The sequence below is a fragment of the Euprymna scolopes genome, chromosome 46 (assembly GCF_053919585.1).
Source record: "Euprymna scolopes isolate OS-2025 chromosome 46, ASM5391958v1, whole genome shotgun sequence".
NCBI classification, from domain to species: domain Eukaryota; kingdom Metazoa; phylum Mollusca; class Cephalopoda; order Sepiida; family Sepiolidae; genus Euprymna; species Euprymna scolopes.
This window is the reverse complement of record NC_136527.1, coordinates 208,584,949-208,605,320: the sequence shown is the minus strand read 5'-3', so window position 1 is coordinate 208,605,320 and position 20,372 is coordinate 208,584,949. Positions and strand designations below refer to the sequence as shown.

At 32.4% G+C, this 20,372-nt stretch overlaps 1 protein-coding gene across 1 annotated transcript; it reads left to right on the top strand.

Moving 5' to 3' along the window:
- Window positions 1–601: 601 nt before the first annotated feature.
- LOC145270343 (uncharacterized) lies at window positions 602–2,473 on the top strand. Its single transcript, XM_080125991.1, has one exon. The coding sequence runs from the start codon at window positions 602–604 to the stop codon at window positions 2,471–2,473; it is 1,872 nt and encodes a 623-aa protein (XP_079982117.1).
- Window positions 2,474–20,372: the final 17,899 nt, after the last annotated feature.

Here is a 20,372-nt window from a genome sequence, read left to right as displayed (position 1 = left end):
GGTAGTGAGCGATCCTATTTGTCTGGAAAAATGTTGGATGCCTTTTCTGATATTAATACTCCCATGAGAGATCGTAAGTTTCTGATTAAGACCTTTTTGGGAAAGGAAGTTAAACACTTGAAGGAAGTTAATCTTCAAGTGAGGTTTCCAAATTCATGCCATTCTGTGTTGTTCTTGGTGGATGATGATATGGACCTTTCGTTTCGTGTTCACGGATTGAATTCTGTGGTAGAAAACCTTAAGAAACATCAGGTCAAATTGGCTGCTAATTTCTCGGAGTTGAGAGATGACACTTTGCCTGTATATGGCTTACTGGGTGTGGACGTGCTTAGGTTTTTGGGACCTATGAATTTAAAGGAGTTTAGAGAGGGCCTTGTGTGGGAATTTCCCCAAGGAATGGTTTTGTTTGGTGATCTGGCGGATTTTGGGTCTCCTCCTCCCAAAGACCTGGAAAGGGGGTTGGAATTGAATTATGCTCGTCGTCAAGGAACACTCTGTGTGCGACCTCACTCATGTATATTTTGCGTTGAACCCCAAGTCTGTGTATACTGATCCGTTCAGTTGTTTTGAGGAGTCTTCTGTTGAGAGGACTGTGGAAAAAATGTTTAGTTTGGAAACCATAGGTATTGTTGAGGAGGAATTCAGTGATTTCGATAAGAATATGATTGAGTCCTTTCGCTCCTCCATTCGCTTCATAGATAACTCTTACTATGTCAGTTTGCCTTGGAATGAAGAAAAATTAAAATCGGTGCCTGCTAATCATCAGGTGTCTTTGTCAGTTTTGAATCGCGTATCGAAGAAGCTGACGGAACAGGGGTTGTACGAGGATTATTGTCAGGTCTTCTTAGATCAAGAAAAGGAAGGAATAATTGAAAGGATTGCGGTTACTCCTTCCGATTTTAACAAATATGTATGGATTCCTCATCGACCGGTGATAAAACAGGATTTACAGTGCACGACCAAGATTAGACCGGTCTTCAATTGTTCTTTGAGAACCGGTGGGAAACCTTCTTTAAATGACTGCGCTTATTCTGGTGTCAATATGTGCACTGACATGCTGGATTTGCTTTTGCGGTTTCGGATGAACCAGTATGTTCTACTGGCCGATATTCGGAAGGCCTTTTTAATGATTCGTTTGAATGACGAATGTGACAAAAATAGATTCTGCTTCTTTTTAAGATTGGGTGATGAGTTGATCTGCTTTAGATACAACACTCTTATATTTGGCTTTGTATCCAGCCATTTCATACTGAGCTACATGGTTCGATATCATGTGGAGAAATACCCTCCTGGTCCTTACAGGGAGATGCTTTTGGGCCACTTCTATGTGGACAATCTGGTGAAAACTCATAATTCTGCTGAAGTTCTGATGCAGCTGTACTTGGAAGCTGTTTCTGTCATGGGGGAAGGTGGATTTTCCTTGAGGAATTGCTGTAGCAACAATGAAGTGCTTGCTAAGCGAATGTTGCAGGATAACAGTCTCTCCTCCCACGGTTCTGACACTGAGAAGGTATTGGGCTATTTGTATAACCCCTCCTCTGACAAAATGCGAGTAAGTTCTTGCATTGAAGGAAGATCAGTATCCTCTAAGAGGGATATTTTGTCTGTAAATTCCTCTGTATTTGACCCCCTTGGCTTAATGCTCCCTGTTACTATTAAAGGTAGGATCCTTCTTAGTAAATTGTGGAAGTTGAAGGTATCCTGGGACCAGCCGGTCCCACCCGACATTATGGTTGACTGGGAGAAGTTGTATAAGGATCTGGTACGTATTGGGGAGCTTGAATTCGACCGTTACTCTGTGGCTTCCGATTCTTCAGCCACGTTGATAGTGTTTTGTGATGCCTCGAACCTGGCCTATGGAATCGCGGTATATTTACATCAGCATGGAGAAGCCAGACTGATATTCGCTAAAGCCAGGGTTGTTCCCTCTGTTAAGAGAACCTTACCCACCTTGGAGCTGTTAGCGGTATATTTATGCATGAAGCACATTTCTGTTCTGGTGAAAATACTCCCTTTGGAAGTGCTCAGTTCTGTGATTATCGCTGTAGATGCACAGGTAGTACTGTCCTGGGTTTTATCTGACAATGTCCATACGAAATGTCAATTCACTCGTAACCGGTTAAAAGATGTAAAAGCGATGGTAAAAAATCTTAGTGATAAAGGTTTGACAGTGAAGTTTAAGTATGTGAAGACTGATGACAATCCTGCTGACTTTGTCACGAGGGGTATGTCCCTGAACAAATTTAAAATGATTTTTACTCGTTGGTTATTCGGGCCTGAATGGTTGAGAGGAGATAACTTGATCTGGCCTAGTTATGACCTGAATTGTCTTAATCCGGCTAGCCAGATGTTGATCAGTACAGTTACTGGTTGTGAACCTGTCTTTCAGGGCAGTTATATAATTGAAGTAGAGAGATTTTCTTCGCTGAAGAAGCTCATTGGAGTTTTGATTGCTGTATTCCGATTTATATAAAAAATGAGAGGTATTGTTCTCGACTCTAGTATTAAGGCGAGATTGTACTTGCTCAGAATGACACAAGGACTGTTCCTTTCTAAGGAAAAGGATTATTTGTCTAAGTCTAATGGCGGTGAAGCCCCCCCCCCTTTGGTTTCTAAATTTAATTTATTTTTGGATGATGAAGGATTGATTCGCTCACGAGGTAGAATTGGTAAATCTACTTATTTTTCTGATGCAGTCCTTCATCTTATTCTGCTTCCTAAGTCTTGTCATGTTATAAGTTTGATAATCATGGATTGTCATTTGAAGTGTAAGCATATGGGAATTGCTGCTACGCTTAGCAAAATCAGAATGTTGGGATTTTGGATACCCAAAGCTAGACAAGCTATTAAAACGGTGATATCTTGTTGTGCCGTTTGCAAAAAATATAACACTCAGGAACATTCCTTAAGGAACTTGTGTCCTTTAGAACTTTCCATAACCCACTCTCACCAAGCTTCTAACGATGGAGAGGGCAATTCTCTGAGCTCGGGGACTAGTCAGGACAGGGAAAACTTTCAGTCTAGGCCTGTAAGGTCTGTTAAATCTTTAAATGAAAGAAATCCAGAATACGTTTGGTATTAGATTGTTGTTTGAGGATTTTTTCTTTGTCTTTTTTCTTTTTAGGGAGAGTGTGGAAATTATCTTCCACCATCTTTCTTTCCTTTTTCTTTCCTTCTTTTTGCTGCTCTGTTCTTCCTTCCTTTCTTCTTAACCCCTTTCCTACCCCCTTCCCTAGCTTCCCCCTTTTTTTATGTCACCTGACTCCCTTATGCCCGTTGATTGGATGCAACGTTTTCGCGCTAAATTGAGGCACGTGTGTGATATTTTGAGTTAAAATAGTCAGTTGTGAACAAGGCTTCGAGGGGACCAGAACGGTCGAACAGTCGGTCTCGGATAAAAAGGGACGCCTGGAATTTACTAAGGCGTTGTACAACTCTGTCTTGACGAGACATTAAATTCGTTGAAAAGAAGCACCAAGTTTTCTAAGACACTTGAAAACTAATACTATTATCGAGAGAAGATAATAGATGTTGAAAGGAAGAATCTAGTTTTCTAAGACACTTGAAAACTAATATTATTATCGAGAAGATAATAGAAGTTGAAAAGAAGAATCTAGTTTTCTAAGACACTTGAAAACTAATACTATTATCGAGAGAAGATAATAGAAGTTGAAAAGAAGAATCTAGTTTTCTAAGAACTTGAAAACTAATTCTATTATCGAGAAAAGATAATAGATGTTTTGAACAGAATATTCGCCGCAGGGAAGTTTTCGAAGATACCAGAAAACACCAGAATATACAGCCTCAAGAAATTTCGACCTTGCTGAAAGGACTACGAAAAACGAATTTCCAGGAAAAAGAAAGAAAAAGGGAACTTTTAAACAACACAAACTCAAAAAAATAAAACCCACAAGAAAACGAACTTTCTAAATGTTCCTTTCGTAAAAGGGCGCCCAGAAGCTTCCAGTAAGTGATCCCTTCCTTTTTCCCCCCTTCTTCCTCCTTCTCTATCTCTCTTTCCTTCTATTTCCCTTCACTCTCTCTCCCCCGTTTTGGTTACTACTACAAGACAAGACTCTTGTAAGCCAGATGGACATTTTTGGCAGCCCATAGAGGTCATTACTTTTTCTTTAGATATCTTTGTTAATAAATTCTGTTTCTCCTATTTTTTCTCTTTTTGTTTGTAATTTTTTCCTTCAGTTTCAGAGTTAGTAGTAACGATTAATTGTTTAAGAAGAATTAACTTCCACGGGACAAAGTGGACAATAAAATTCCTTCACATGAAGCATTTCTGTTACTGCTGTTTTCGGATAAACTTACAACGAATAACCACTCAAACGTCCCATGTTAAGAACGACATTCGGAATAGACACCCCCACATTCCCATGTTAAGAACGGCTTATAAACTTGACATGTCGAATTTTGAATAGACACCCTAACCTTCCCATGTTAAGAACGGCTTTCAGATTAAACGCCCACAACGTTTTAAGCATACACAAAAACCTATAAAGTTTACATGTCGAATGTGAACGATGAGTTAGACGTAATGTTAAAAATGATTAGAATTTAAAACGAAATGAAATTTAAATTCTCTTTTCATTTTACAAGAACCGTAAAACCGCGCATTCACCGCAAGTTTTAACATCATTTATTATTTTTATTGTTAGAACAAACTAAACACCGACTGCTTAAAGCATTTCTGTTGATCTCATGAAGTAGTTTTTAATTAATATAAATTGAAGTTTTTAAGGCAATCTCCTATAATACATCGATAATATAGCATAGTTCCTTTTTTTAGGCAAACACCGCTGACAATTAATGTAAATGATATAAAATATGATTTTAAAAGTTATATTTGTGACGACATCATCGATAATATAGAATAGTTTCTGGCTTTGGTAAGATGGTTAGTTTAGGCAAACCGCCGGGATAATTAATGTAAATGATATAAAATATGTTTTAAAAGTTTTCACGTCATTTATTATTTTTAATGTTAGAAAAAATAAACACCGACTGCTTGGAGCATTTCTGATGATCTCATGAAGTAGTTTGGTTATCCTGACGCTCCGCACTTCTTTGTTTACATTGGAAGTGGGAGATCACTTTTCTATAATAATTTAACGTAAAATGAACGTAAACTTTTTAAAACTAACATTTCTTCATATCTTGGAAACTACTCGTTTGCCGTAATTTTAAACGTTAATTTCGTTTTCAGCGACCCCGAAAACCTTTAAGAGTGGTAATTTTAAAGGAATTTTCGAGGGTGGAGTAATTCTTCATATTTACCTTTTTTTTTTTAAATTGAATTGTTAGGTGAAAGTACAGAATAGTTACAATACATCATCCCTTCCCCATGTTAAATAATAGGTTTCTAAATAATAGCGTTAAAAATAGCTCGGGTCGTAAAGTGCAGGGCAGGACTGCAGGAGTACCTATGAAAGGTAACGCCGGATCGGAAAAAGAGCTCAAAATGAAAATAAAATAAATTCTCCGCTCAAAATAAGAAATGGGAGAAAAAAAAAGTTAAACGGGAGAAAAAAAGAGCTCAAAATGAAAGAAAAATAAAACAAATTATTTTTACAATTGTAACCATCCGTATTATAAGATTTGTGTGACGTCGCTTCCAATGTAAACAAAGAAGTGCGGAGCGCCAGGATAACCAGTAGTTTTTAATTAATATAAATTGAAGGTTTTAAGGCAATCTCCTATAATATATCTGTAATATAGCATTGTTCCCTTTTTTAGGCGAACCACGCTGATAATTAATGTAAATGGGCGCTTTTTTATACAAGGTCATTGCGCCGAGCGGAGGGAGTCAACTCCATATTACTAAGAAATTCGTTCATTTTTTATCTCATAATTTAGGACGTCACTACTAACGATATTTTTTATTAAATTAAAATATAGAAAAAAAGCTGAGACGAATTCTTTTTCAATCTCACAACGCTGATAACATTATTATTATTATTATTATTATTATTATTATTATTATTATTATTATTATTATTAATAATAATAATAATAATAATAATAATAATAATAACACCAACATCTAGGTTTTAACATTACAAATAATGAAAATGCGACATAAGTTGTAGAGAAATTGTAAACAAAGTCGATAATATTAATAAAACAAAATGTAGTTTTTACGCGACTATTAAGAGAATCGTTTTTGTTTTCATGTCACAGGGTTTTTTTTTATTACATTACAAAAAATGAAAATGCAACAATTGCAACATTGCAACAATAATTGCAGAGAAATTATTTTTTCAGGTCCTAATTTAGGATGCTAAAACCAACGATATTTTCATTAAGTCAAAACAGTAAAAAATGAAAACTACAGCGTTTTTTTAAAATCTAACAAAGTTGATAACATTAATAATACAAAACGTAGTCTTTATGCGACTATTAAGAGAATCGTTTTTGTTTTCATATCACAATTTACGACGCTAAGACCAACGAGATTTTCTTTTGATGAAAACATTTGAAAAAGAAAGTTGCGGCAATTTTTTCTTTTTTTTTTTTTTTTTTCGATTACATTTTTATTAAAACGTAAATATTATGGTGAATTTCTATAAAAAAAAAAGTCTTTAAGTTTAAAACCCAAAGAATGAAAACATTACAAAAGAAATAGAATTTTTCCTACTTCGTTTTTCTTTTTCCAATTTTTTTACAACTTTTTAAAATTAATTAATAAATGGTACGGGAAGATTTGTTACAGAAAAAAAGTCGCCTCAACTTAAAAAAAAAAGTTGTTTGTTAATATCACAATTTCCTTTTCAGCTATCGTTGCATTTTCCTTTATTTTCACAACAAATCTTACCAGACATTTATTTGTTAATTTAAAAAAGTAGTAAAAAATGTTTTGTAATGTTTTCATTCTTTGGGTTTTAAGCTTAAAGACTATTTTTTTATAGAACCTCACAATAATAGGGTTTGTATTACTGTACACATAGATTCGAAAAAGTCACCAAAAACAGATAGATAACAAACAAATGTTATCAAAAGTAAACTGGTAAAGTTTATGTGAAATATTTGCATGTGGAGGAATGAACTTGTAATAAATTTTCTGGTTTTGTCATTGATTCTGTTGTTTCTCTTGTCTTGTTCCTAAGTGTTGAGTTTTTCTTACTTTTTGACCATTCCCCCTTAACAACATGTTTTGTCCGATTCTCTTAACCTACTAGTCAAAACGTTACGAGGGAGAACCCGCCAGACAGCATGATTAGCTATAAGCAGACCAACAAGCAGATCAGTAGAAAAGAGTTTACTTCTAAATAGAGAATGTGTCCTTCTTTCAGATGACAATTCTTGAACAGTTAGACACTGGGCATCTCCGGCATTAAAAACACCAGAGTAACAGACGCATAACTGACATGTGCAAACAATGCAGCATAAAAAGCTATAAGTCTACTACATCACTAGAGATCAACAAAATAGATAGGATTTACCTTTTTTGATATATATATATATATATATATGTGTGTGTGTGTGTGTGTGTGTGTGTATATATATATATATACTACATCACAAGAGATCAACAAAATAGATAGGATTGACCTTTGCAGGAGTCGAAAAAAAAATCAGCACTATGAAATTGTACTAAAACATGAGGTGCAAACACAACCATTATACCATCTAGGAATATACCTGTTCTCATTGGATGCTGAAAGCTATCTGGTCATTGCGGATTTAACACTCGATAATCGCACAAACATCTAAAATTGAATCAACTTGTACACATGATGCAATTCTGCTGAGAAAACACATACATCCTCTTTGAAGTAGTGGTAATTGCTCAAAATTATTAAAATTAAAATTTCACTAAGGTGAGCATTTACAAGAGGTTTAAGAATTATAGGAATTTTAACACACATTGCTAAATCTTTCCTTGCGCACACGGAACTATTAGGGTGGCGTAAACATATTGTCGTTTTTTTACGTAATATATATATATATATATATATATATATATATATATTGTCGTTTTTTGACGTATATATATATATATATATATGTGTATATATATATATATATATATATATATATATATATATATATATATATATATATACTACATCACTAGAGATCAACAAAATAGATAGGATAGACCTTTTCTTTGCAGGAGTCGAAAAAAAATCAGCACTATGAAATTGTACTAAAACATGAGGTGCAAACACAACCATTATACTTTCTAGGAATATACCTATTCTCATTGGATGCTGAAAGCTATCTGGTCATTGCAGATTACAACAGCAAATACATAGTTGTAAGAAAGTTATCACAACAATGTGTGAGTTCAAAATGTGTGTTTTCAACTAAGCAAATATTTGCTGAATATAGCATAGCGTCTATTGTGGAATCTGACAATTGCTCACTGTTTCAGTGTTAATTACCAGACATTTGAATCAAATTTGAATTGCACATATGTAACATTAGCGTAGATTTGTTAAGATAAAAAAAATATTCACGAATCAATAAATATATTGACCAGATATTGCCTAGTTTTTCTGAACTAATTTAATGGGGTAGTTGTCTTCGCTCGCGGCTCTGTGCTGACTGTCGGATGTCCCCTGCACTCTTTTTGGGGACAGTAGGATCAATGCGCCCTGCCTGTTGATTGGCCAGTCTATGGCCGAAGAACTTACAGGGAAGCATTGATCCGCCAGAGAGTATAGTTCATTAGGGGGGTTGCTACATCACCCCCTGCTTAGGCGGAAAGTCGATAAAGAAAAAATGTAGCAGTTTTTAAGAGAGAAAAAAATGTTCACAAAATTTGTTTGTTATGAGAAAATGTTCTTGATTTTCAGTGAATAGCTGGGTTTATTTTATTTTTTTTATAAAAGAAGAAAATGTCTTTGTGCAAGAACTTCGAGCTCCGACTATCCGACTTGAAGGATAATGCCAAAGAAACACGAGAAATATTGGAAGTACTAAAAATAAAAATTAAAAAATTAAAAAAACTGAAGAAATATACTTTTATGGGTCCCTTCTGGGAGGACCGAAAAAAAATCTATTCTAATAAGAAAAAGAACATTTAAGGCGAAGCACGTGTGGCGGGGGGTATTTAGAAAAGGTATCGAACTGTACGTAGCAAGAGAAATTTTTTTTTTTTAAATAACATGCTTTTTCTTTTTTTTATATTTCTGGTAAAAGAGAAAAACTATGTTTTTTTTATATGAAGCAAGTACTCACGTTGGTTTTTTCTTTTGCTGGCAGGGGAAGAATATCCGTTTAAAACGTTTTTAAGTCTATATATGACACGTGGTGTTTGAACTGCATGAATGTGTCCGGCGGGGATGTTTTTTTAATTTTTCCGTGGGGGAACAATATGTCCCGTGTTGTTTTTTCGGTGATAAGTATTTGATTTTTGGAAGATGATTTCGGGGGGTTTTTTATCGGGGAAATAGAGAGCTTGTTAGCTGGAAATGGCTGTTTTAACCAAAATTCATTTTTTTTTTTTGTAAAATATTCTCTATGAAGAATATCAGGCCGCTTTTTTAATAATAATAATAATAATAATAATAATAATAATAATAATAATAATAATAATAATAATAATAACACCAACATCTAGGTTTTAACATTACAAATAATGAAAATGCGACAATAGTTGTAGAGAAATTGTAAACAAAGTCGATAATATTAATAAAACAAAATGTAGTTTTTACGCGACTATTAAGAGAATCGTTTTTGTTTTCATGTCACAGGGTTTTTTTTTTATTACATTACAAAAAATGAAAATGCAACATTGCAACAATAATTTCAGAGAAATTATTTTTTCAGGTCCTAATTTAGGATGCTAAAACCAACGATATTTTCATTAAGTCAAAACATTAAAAAATGAAAACTACAGCGTTTTTTTTTTAAATCTAACAAAGTTGATAACATTAATAATACAAAACGTAGTCTTTATGCGACTATTAAGAGAATCGTTTTTGTTTTCATATCACAATTTACGACGCTAAAACAAACGAAATTTTCTTTTGATGAAAACATTTGAAAAAGAAAGTGCGGCAATTTTTTCTTTTTCTTTTTTTCTTTTTCTTTTTTTCTTTTTTTTTTTTCGATTACATTTTTATTAAAACCTAAATATTATGGTGAATTTCTATAAAAAAAATAGTCTTTAAGTTTAAAACCCAAAGCATGAAAACATTACAAAAGAAATAGAATTTTTCCTACTTCGTTTTTCTTTTTCAAATTTTTTTTACAACTTTTTAAAATTAATTAATAAATGGTACGGGAAGATTTGTTACAGAAAAAAAAAAGTCGCCTCAACTTTAAAAAAAAGTTGTTTGTTAATATCACAATTTCCTTTTCAGCTATCGTTGCATTTTCCTTTATTTTCACAACAAATCTTACCAGACATTTATTTGTTAATTTAAAAAAGTAGTAAAAAATGTTTTGTAATGTTTTCATTCTTTGGGTTTTAAGCTTAAAGACTATTTTTTATAGAACCTCACAATAATAGGGTTTGTATTACTGTACACATAGATTCGAACAAGTTGTCACAAAACAAATATATAACAAATAAACATTATCAAAAGCAAGATAAGTTAGTTTTCTACCTAACTGGATATGTTTTTAGTGTTTTTATTTAATGTAACATGTTTATTCAGCTCGAAAAACATACAGTGTTGACCGATGTATTGGAAAGTTAAAGATGGCACCTACGGTATGTTTGGGAAAAGAAGTTAAAAATGAAAACTATGCAAAATATTGTTGGAAACTCGCACAATATATGTTACCATGACATAAGATGACATATATTCGCTGGCTTTTTAATAGTATTTTGCCTAGTTTTCTATTTTTTTTTTAATTTTTAACTCCTTTTCCCAAACTTACCGTGTCAAAGTTTTTTTTGTTTTTTTTACACAGTGATCACCACTTATCAAGGCCCGGAAGCCACTCAGGGATAAGGGTTATTGCAAGTACATTACGTTAGTGTGGAGATTTGATGAAGTGTTTACTTAAGGGGGCGGTTCATTAGGAATTTGTTAACGTTGGACTTGGAGACATCCAAGTTGTAATCCGGTGGGAAGCAGGCAGACGGAACAGAGTTCCACAGGGGTGCAGTTCTAAGAAAGAAGCTTTGTTCATGGAATCCACGTTTTGATTTAGGCACAGATAAAGAGTGGGGGAAATTTTTCACAGTGGATTCAGCTAGACGGGTGTTTTTTCGTGAAAGATTGGCGATGGGGGGCCAGGGATTGAAGTTCAGACGAGCACCTGCCATGGAAATAACGATAAAACAAGGATAGGCTCGCAACGTCTCTTCTGTGGGAGAGAGGTTGCAGGGTAGAGAAAAGGGCATCCCCCAAGTCGGGATGTTTTGGAAAAGAAGTTAAAAATAAAAACTATGCAAAATATTGTTGGAAACTCGCTTAATATATGTTACCATGACATAAGATGACATATATCTGGTGGCTTTTTAATAGTATTTTGCCTAGTTTTCTAGTTTTTTTTTAAATTTAACTCCTTTTCCCAAACTTACCGTGTCAAAGGTTAAAAAAAAAATCGTTGCAGCTTTTTTTTTTTTATGTTTAGACTTAAAAAAAATATCCTTAGTTGTAGCCTCCTAAATTATGAGATGAAAAAAATGAACGAATTTCTTAGTGAAATGGAGTTGTCTCCCTCTGTACAATTACCTTGTATAAAAAAGCGCTCATATTAATATCGTTTATTAATTTTAATGTAATAAGGAAAAAAATTGAATCATTTCTGTTATTTTGCTAATGCTCTTTCAAAAACAAATCCAAATAATTTTTATGAGCACTTATTTTATTCGCTTGATTTATGTATAAAGATTTTTCTAACAATAAACTTTATTTAATTTAATCTTTAGAAAAAATCTAATATATCTTGTGGTTGCGATAATATAGGGATAATCAAGACACTGTATTCCGTGAAGGAAATAAAGGGATGACTATGTACTGTAGTTTTATATCAACGAAGGAAAGTTTATTAACGTATTTACGGAGAGACAATGTGTAGTGTTTATCGTGTTCAAGATCAGGGAGGATCTCTCTTCTTGCGTATCCGGTGACCAATGTTTGCGATTAAAGGGACATAACTCCCAGAAGAGTTACCTCCCCCTGAAACAATATATATATAAGGTAAATAAAAGAGCGTTCGAACAAGTCACACAGCGATCAGTAAATTGTAAAGTATTGATTTGTGTCCTTTTTTTATTCTCTAACATATTCACACCCGGGAGCCGGTGCATCATTTTACAACATTAAACTCAATATCTATCAAAAACACGTAATGCATGGGAGGATGGCACGCACAACCCATGACAAATAAAGCCTCTCTTGAACTGGGGGGGAGGTAGGTCAGTACTTTTTGACGGACCGTCTTTTTAAAAATCTACCAAAAATCAGGTAATTATCCGATCAATACGAAATTTTCAGCGATTATTAGGAGAAGAATGAACTTTATAACAGTGTGCTTATTTTTCATAAACGATATTTATATATATATATTTTTTGCTTACAACCCCCCTTGTTTTGAAGTGGGAACAAATATGCTTAAAATAATCATCTGAAACTGAACAAAACATATTGTGTTGTTGTAAGGGACAGAATTATGGATTAAAAAGAAAATTGTTTGCATACCTTATTTTGACGTCTGAACTTAACTTCGATTGTGTTTAATTATCCCGCTTTTGAGTTTTGAAGTGTGAAATTCGGTGAATATGTATAGTAAAATAATTAATTTAAGTTAAGCAAAACAAAAAAAAAAAATTTTAGTATTTATACGAAAAAAGCCATTTTAAAATTTTTGATAAATAAATTAACAATTTTTTTTTAGCGAGCCGAATAATGCATGACCATTATTAAACAGGGCATGCTTTGAATAATCGATACAAAAAAAAATCGATAAATGTTGTGCCCTTTGTGTTAAAAATAGCATCATTTTTTTTTTTCGATCCCGTTTGAAAACGTTTGCCGCCTTTCGACTACGGTGGACCAAACGCGCTGAAATAATTTTTTTTTATTCTGCTTTAAATTGCTCCCCCCCTATTTTGGGGAGTCTGGCCCCCACACACATACACATTAAAAACCAAACTCATACAAATGGTCACCCATCTGGTACTGGCCAGCCTTAGCTTAATAACACATTGAAATTTTCGTCACTGAAAAATAAGATTTTTTGGCCTGTTTAGTCTTCCATAGTCGATCTCGACTCTACATGAAAATATCTGGTTACCTATATGAATAAGTGGAATTATTTGAAATTCAGGTACTTATATTATAATATTTTTGCATATTCTCTTAGAAAATCATCATAAATCTTAGTTAGACAATAAATAAATAAATAAATTATTTCAAAAACCTTTTTTTTTTAAATATTTAAGTACGTTTTTTGTGCAAGACAAAAAATGTCAATTGTTAACTTTTTGGGAAAATTTAACATTTAAAATTGAATTAAAAATAGTAGAAAAAGTTTTACATTATTCTGTTTTCTATATGATAAAATTCAGGGGTTTATCTTTCTGGAAAAAAAAAGTTACTCAGAAATAATAGATTTTAATAAATGTAATTTAGTTTTAAAAAACAACAACAACTTGATTTTGCGGCCATTTTTGGCGGTGCCTAAGCTACAATGATGATAACGCAAAACATGGTTGAAATGAGCAGACAAATTAGAAACAGGTACTACACTTTCATTATTGTTCATTTAATGCTGATTTTTTTTGTGAAACAGCAGATTATTAAACAGGTTTAAGTCTGGAATAATGAGTGAAGGTCATCGTAAGTTTAACCGAATCAAGTTTGATAACAATAAGTTGCAAATCACATTACGTAATCATGACGTCATAGTTTAATTTCTTGGACCAAATCTATTTTTGTCATTTGACTGACTTCACTGTTTGTGCAATTCCTTCCTCTTATTGGATTTGTTTATGTGAAATATTTAGTTTTACAATTTTTAATATGAACATTATTTGGATTATTATTCGGAATACTGTTATCATTTTGGACGTTAACAGTAATTCGACTAATCCAAATAATAATTAAATGTTATATTTAAGAAAATAAACCTGATTTTTAAAGCTTCATATTTTTTTTAATGAATTGAATACGAAATATAAATTTACAATAGAAATACCCCAAAACGTTTAAGAATTGCAAAATCTAAACTTTATAGGAAAACAATTCGGACATTTTTACACAAGGAACGAAATAATGATTTCACCGTGTTATTACGATGACCTTAAGTTCTTTGTTCTTTAGCAGTTGATTTGTTTCTTTAAATAATTTTACGTTTAAATCGTGTATTTTAACTTTTAATTTTGATTCTTTTATATTTTCATATATTTTATTTCTTAATGAATTGGACACACAAAACAAAAGTTGTATCAATTTACTAAAGAAATCATAACAAACAAAGTTTCTGTTTTGAACACAATAGAAAAAAAAAACGACAATTTTCTCGTATTTAATTCCCTGAATGAAAGGTAAGTTTCTTTTTTTTAATATCATTTAACAACTTACAAATACTTTTAAATATTAAAATAATTTATTTTATTATTGCAATCCAATATAAAAGGTAAGTTATTTTTACGACTTTAAAACATCCGTTTGAATAACTTTTAGAAATAATCTGAAACAGAAAAGCAGTTTATTTTTTGCACCTCAAAATTTTTTTAATGAATACGAAATATAAATTTACGATAGAAATACCCCAAAAGGTTTAAGAATTCACAAATATAATCTAAACTTTATAGGAAAACAATTCGGACATTTTTACACAAAATCTTAAAAATTTAAAATGGTTTCTTTTTTTTTTTTTTTTGCAATCCAATAAAAATATTGATTCTGCCATGCTTTATAACAAACTTGAATGAAAATATATGAATCTCCGGTACTTGTACAGTTTAATCAGACATTAAAAAATTAAAATATTGAAAAGAAGGTTATACTGTACGTATCCGTTTTGGACTGAAGATCTCCGAAAAAAAAAATTCACTTAATTTGATCGAGTAGTTTTTATTTTTATTTTTTTTTTTACTGCGGAAAAACACGTTTTTATGAGAGCGCGTTGAAGTCAGCCATTGTGAAATTTATTGAACACGCCACGGGGAGATAACTCTAGTTAAAGCACTGACATCCCCCACCCCATTTTTACTACTAGCTTTTCTTCCTAAACATCGAACCGTTTAGTCGGTATCAGAACAAATTGGTTTTTCCCCCTGTAATATATATATATATATATATATATATATATATATATATATATATATATATATATATATATATATATATATATATATATATAATAAAAACATTGCTTGATGAAATTAAGTTAATTTTTTATTTATTTATTTTATTTATTTATTTATTTATTTTTTATTTATTTGTTTTTTTGTTTGTTTTTGTTTGTTTTTTAAAAAAAAAATTGTTTTTTTATTTATTTGTTTTTTTTTTGTTTTTTGTTTTGTTTTTTTAAATTTTTTTTGTTTGCTTTTTTGGAGCGAGAGACTAGTAGCCGATGCACCAGCCCAAATATGACAGCAATACTCCATACATGGGCGAATGGTTGCCTTATAGAGGTACAGGATACTTTCGGGTGTTAGTAGTTTTCTAGCACGGTAGAGAGGGCCCACCTTCCTTGCAGCGGCCCTGGCAATGCCCTCGATGTAATTGTTCCAACTCATGTTTCCTGTGATTTAACATTGAACCAAATAATCTACTTGTCTGAAAAAGTGATGGACGACATTTATCTGTAAAGAAAATGTTTATGGCAATGTTTATCTTTTTATGCTTGAGGTAGCCATTACGTTCGACACATTTGATTGGATAACTTAAGTATAATAAGTCACATGATCGGACTGAAGGTGTGGTTAATCATTCCGAAGTTGTGATTAGTGGAAATTAAATGTTTTCTAACATAACCAGACCAATGAGGTTATACTTTTTGTGTTACCTACGGCACAAGTCACAACAATCCCTTGTGGCAAACCTAAGATAACCGACACTCTACAGTTGAAAAATACCACATAATTCTAATAAAAAAATTGGAATCTTATCAGCATTCAGATGACATTCTCAGTTCCATCACTTTCATTACTGTTCTCCAGAACTCAACTGCTGCCATCTTGAATGCCGGCCTCATAGTCCTTTATATGCAAATCACATCAAACCACATGTTCCTCTGATCCTTAAAGATCACCTCATAAACCTACAACCATGCTACTTTCACTTCCTATCCCACTCATATCGTTACTTTCACTTCACTCAAATATTCCCGCTAGTCTTGCTTCCTAGCCAACTAAGATATCCCTGCTAGTCTTGCTTCCAAGCCCACTCAAATATCGCGGCTAATCTAGCTTCCTAGCCTACTCAGATATCCCTGCTAGTCTCGCTTCCTAACTCACTCAGATATTCCTGCTAGTCTTGCTTCCTAGGCAACTAAGATATCCCTGCTAGTAACGCTTCCTAGTCCAATCAGAAATCCCTGTTTTAATTACTTCATTTAAGAGCGACAATTCTTTTAGCAAATGCAACCAAATAAAAAATTCTCTCTAGTTCGATAAATAATCACAAGTCCGAGCTTTGAATGCATTTTTCATTTCTAAATAGCATCAATTTTTTACCAAAGTTCAACTTTTGAATACGTATATAAAATCCACAGCATAACAAATTTTTACTTTGACTTTTAAATGTGCATTTAAGATTAAACCGAATATTTTTTTAGATATGGTTGTTGTATGATGACAACAAAAAATCCAATGAATTTTTACTTTGACTTTAAAATTTGTATTTTACATTCAACCGAATAATTTTTTAAATACGTTGTATGATGACAATAAAATATCCAACGAATTTTCACTTTGACTTTTAAATGTTCATTTAACATTCAACCAAATAATTTTTTTAATACGTTTGTTGTATGATGACAATAAACAATCCAACGATTTTTCACTTTGAATTTAAAATTCTTTATTAATTTGTTAGATGAATGTACAGAAAAATTAACATGAAGACTAATTCCCAACAACGTTTGTTTATTAATTTTTTAGGTGAAAGTACAGAATAGTTAACAACATGTAGACTCTAATCTCCCAAAACATAAAAAACGTATCTTTTGTTTATTAATTTGTTAGGTGAAAGTACAGAATAGTTATCAACATGTAGACTCTAATCTCCCAAGAACGTAACAAACGTTTTGTTTATTAAAAATTATTGTAAAAAGCTGCAACCGATATGCTGCTCTTATACCACTATCAGCCGGTCACTGAGGTGTATGACTGACAGACATGTTATATTAAATGTCTTTAAGTGGTCTCGGGAAGACGTAAAGATGGGCCAGTCATTAGGGTCTTTGTATCAAGAAAATCATACCTGATATATTGAATGTGCTGTGTTGCTCCTTCTTCTCCCAGGAAACGTCTTGACCTCTTCACCCTTGGTGATGTTCTGACTGGAATTTTCTTTCTTCATTTTCCGGGCCGCTTGGTTGTTTCAATGAAGGCATTTATGAAGGCATTCATGGCAGACACAAGAAAAGCGACACAATTGTAACATATATAGAGCATAACTATTTTATTTTACAAAATATATTTTACAAAAACTTTTACGATTAAAAACTGGACAATAGGTTTTTCAAAGCTTACCAACATAACTAGTATTGAGGGAGGGGGTTCTCCCCCCCCCCATTTTTGGAGAAAAAGAATATGCGTCTTCACTTTATGGTTGTCATGCAGGAAAGCGACAGAAAGATAGCAAGGGAATTATGGGAAGGAATTTCTTTGTATCTATATACATATCAATATCTCTCTCTCTCTCTCTCTATATATATATATATATATATCAATATATATGTATATCAATATATATATATATATATATATGTATATAAATATATATATATATATATATATATATCAATATGTATATGTATATCAACATATATATGTATATCAATATATATATCAGTATCTCTCTCTCTCTCTCTCTAAATATATATATATATATATATATATATATATATAGTTTCTTATGTTTTCACTATGATGGATATTATAAAATTCTAGGTGTAACTCTTTATAAAGTATATGTTAAAAAACACCTGTATCGACTCTTTCTGTGTCAAATTATAAAACATGCGATTATTTTCTTCTGTGTATCATATTAAGGTTTGAGTAAACAAGATTTGATAAAAAAACAATATATAAACGATGATAGTAAAATATTGAAATTCATTTATTTCTTTTATTTACAGATGTTCCTGTTTGATGATTGTTATAGAAAATTATTGATATGAACGGCAACACATATGTATGCGAATATGTATATATATCATTATATATTATTACATTTTCATGGATCAGTATGTTTTACTATAGAAAATTATTGATATAAAAGACAACACATATATGTATGCGAATACTACTATTCAAAATAATTATTGGAAATAGTGTAGAAAATCACACACACCTTGAAGATAATATTCACATATGCGGTATATGCGCTTAATGTTCAAACGAATTAAAAGGTATAAACAAGATAATCACAAATCACAGAAAAGTATGCGGTTTTTGAAAAGACAAGATTGTACAATATTCGATTCCATTAAATAGCTTTTCCACAGGTAAAAAATTTTTTTATTCTTGTGAAGGAGAATATTTTCGAAATAATGCTGAAGTGAAATTCTGTAATATTCATAACAGAATACATAATATTGAACCGGGATAAAGTTTAGTAAAACATGCAAGTACACAGTAAGAAAAGGCCACATTCTTGTGAAGTGTGTTAATATTCTTTTTCTGGAAAATATTCTTTAATAAGACATATGAGAATTCACACTGGGAAGAAACCACATTCTTGTGAACTGTGTGGCTATGCTTGTTCTTTAAAATCATATTTAGTGGCTCTGGAAAATATTCTTTAATAAGACGTATAAGAACTCACAGTGGGGAGAAACAATATTCTTGTGAAGTGTGGAGATATTTTTTCTCGAAAATCGTCCTTAATGATACATATCAGAACTCTCACTGGAAAAAAGCCACATTCTTGTGAGGTGTGTGGGTATTCTTGTTCTCAAAAATATTCTTTAGTGAAAAATATGAGAACTCACACTGGCAAAAAAACACATACTTGTGAAGTGTGTGGATATTCTTGTTCTAGAAAATCCGATTTAGTGACACATATGAGAACTCACACTGGGGAAAGGCCACATTCTTGTGAAGTGTGTGGCTATTCTTTTTCTAGAAAATCAGATTTATTGACACATATGAGAACTCACACTGGAGAAAAACCACATTCTTGTGAAGTGTGTGGATATTCTTGTTCTCAAAAATCACATTTAGTGATACATATGAGAACTCACACTGGAGAAAAACCACATTCTTGTGGAGTGTGTGGCTATGCTTGTTCTACAAATTCATATTTAATGACACATATGAGAACTCACACTGGGGAAAAGCCACATTCTTGTGAAGTGTGTGGATATTCTTGTTCTGTAAAATCAGCATTAGTGAGACATATGAGAACTCACACTGGCGAGAAACCACATTCTTGTGAAGTGTGTGGCTATGCTTGTTCTATAAAACCATATTTAGTGGCACATATGAGAACTCACACTGGCGAAAAACCACATTCTTGTGAAGTGTGTGGGTATTCTTGTTCTCAAAAATATTCCTTAGTGAGACATATGAGAACTCACACTGGCGAAAAACCACGTTTTAAGTGCGTTGACATTCTTGTTCTATAGAATCATCATTAGGGACATATATGAGAACTCACACTGGGGAAAACCACATTCTTGTGAAGTGTTTGGATATTCTTGTTCTGTAAAATATTCTTTAATAAGACATATGAGAATTCACACTGGGGAAAAACCATATTCTTGTAAAGTGTGTGGATATTCTTTTTCTTGAAAATCGTCCTGAAAAAAGCCACATTCTTGTGAAGTCTTTGGGTATTCTTGTTCTCAAAAAATTCTTTAGTAAAACATATGAGAACTCACACTGGCGAAAAAACCACATTCTTGTAAAGTGCGTGGATATTCTTGTTCTGTAAAATCAGCATAGTGACACATATGAGAACTCACACGGGAAAAAAGCCACATTCCTGTGAAGTGTGTGGATATTCTTGTTCTCAAAAATATTCTTTAGTGAGACATATATAAACTCACACTGGAGAAAACAAAAGAGAAAGGCCACATTCTTGTGAAGTGTGGATATTCTTGTTCTAGAAAATCAGATTTAGTGACATATATGAGAACTCACACTGTGGAAAAGCCACATTCTTGTGAAGTGTGTGGATATGCTTGGTCTATAAAATCGTATTTAGTGGCACATATGAGAACTCACACTGACGAAAAACCCCATTCTTGTGAAGTGTGTGGGTATTCTTGTCCTC

What these genes read in the sequence shown, in the direction of transcription:
- LOC145270343 (XM_080125991.1), top strand. Translation starts at nt 602, where the DNA reads ATGTTTAGTTTGGAAACCATAGGTATTGTTGAGGAGGAATTCAGTGAT.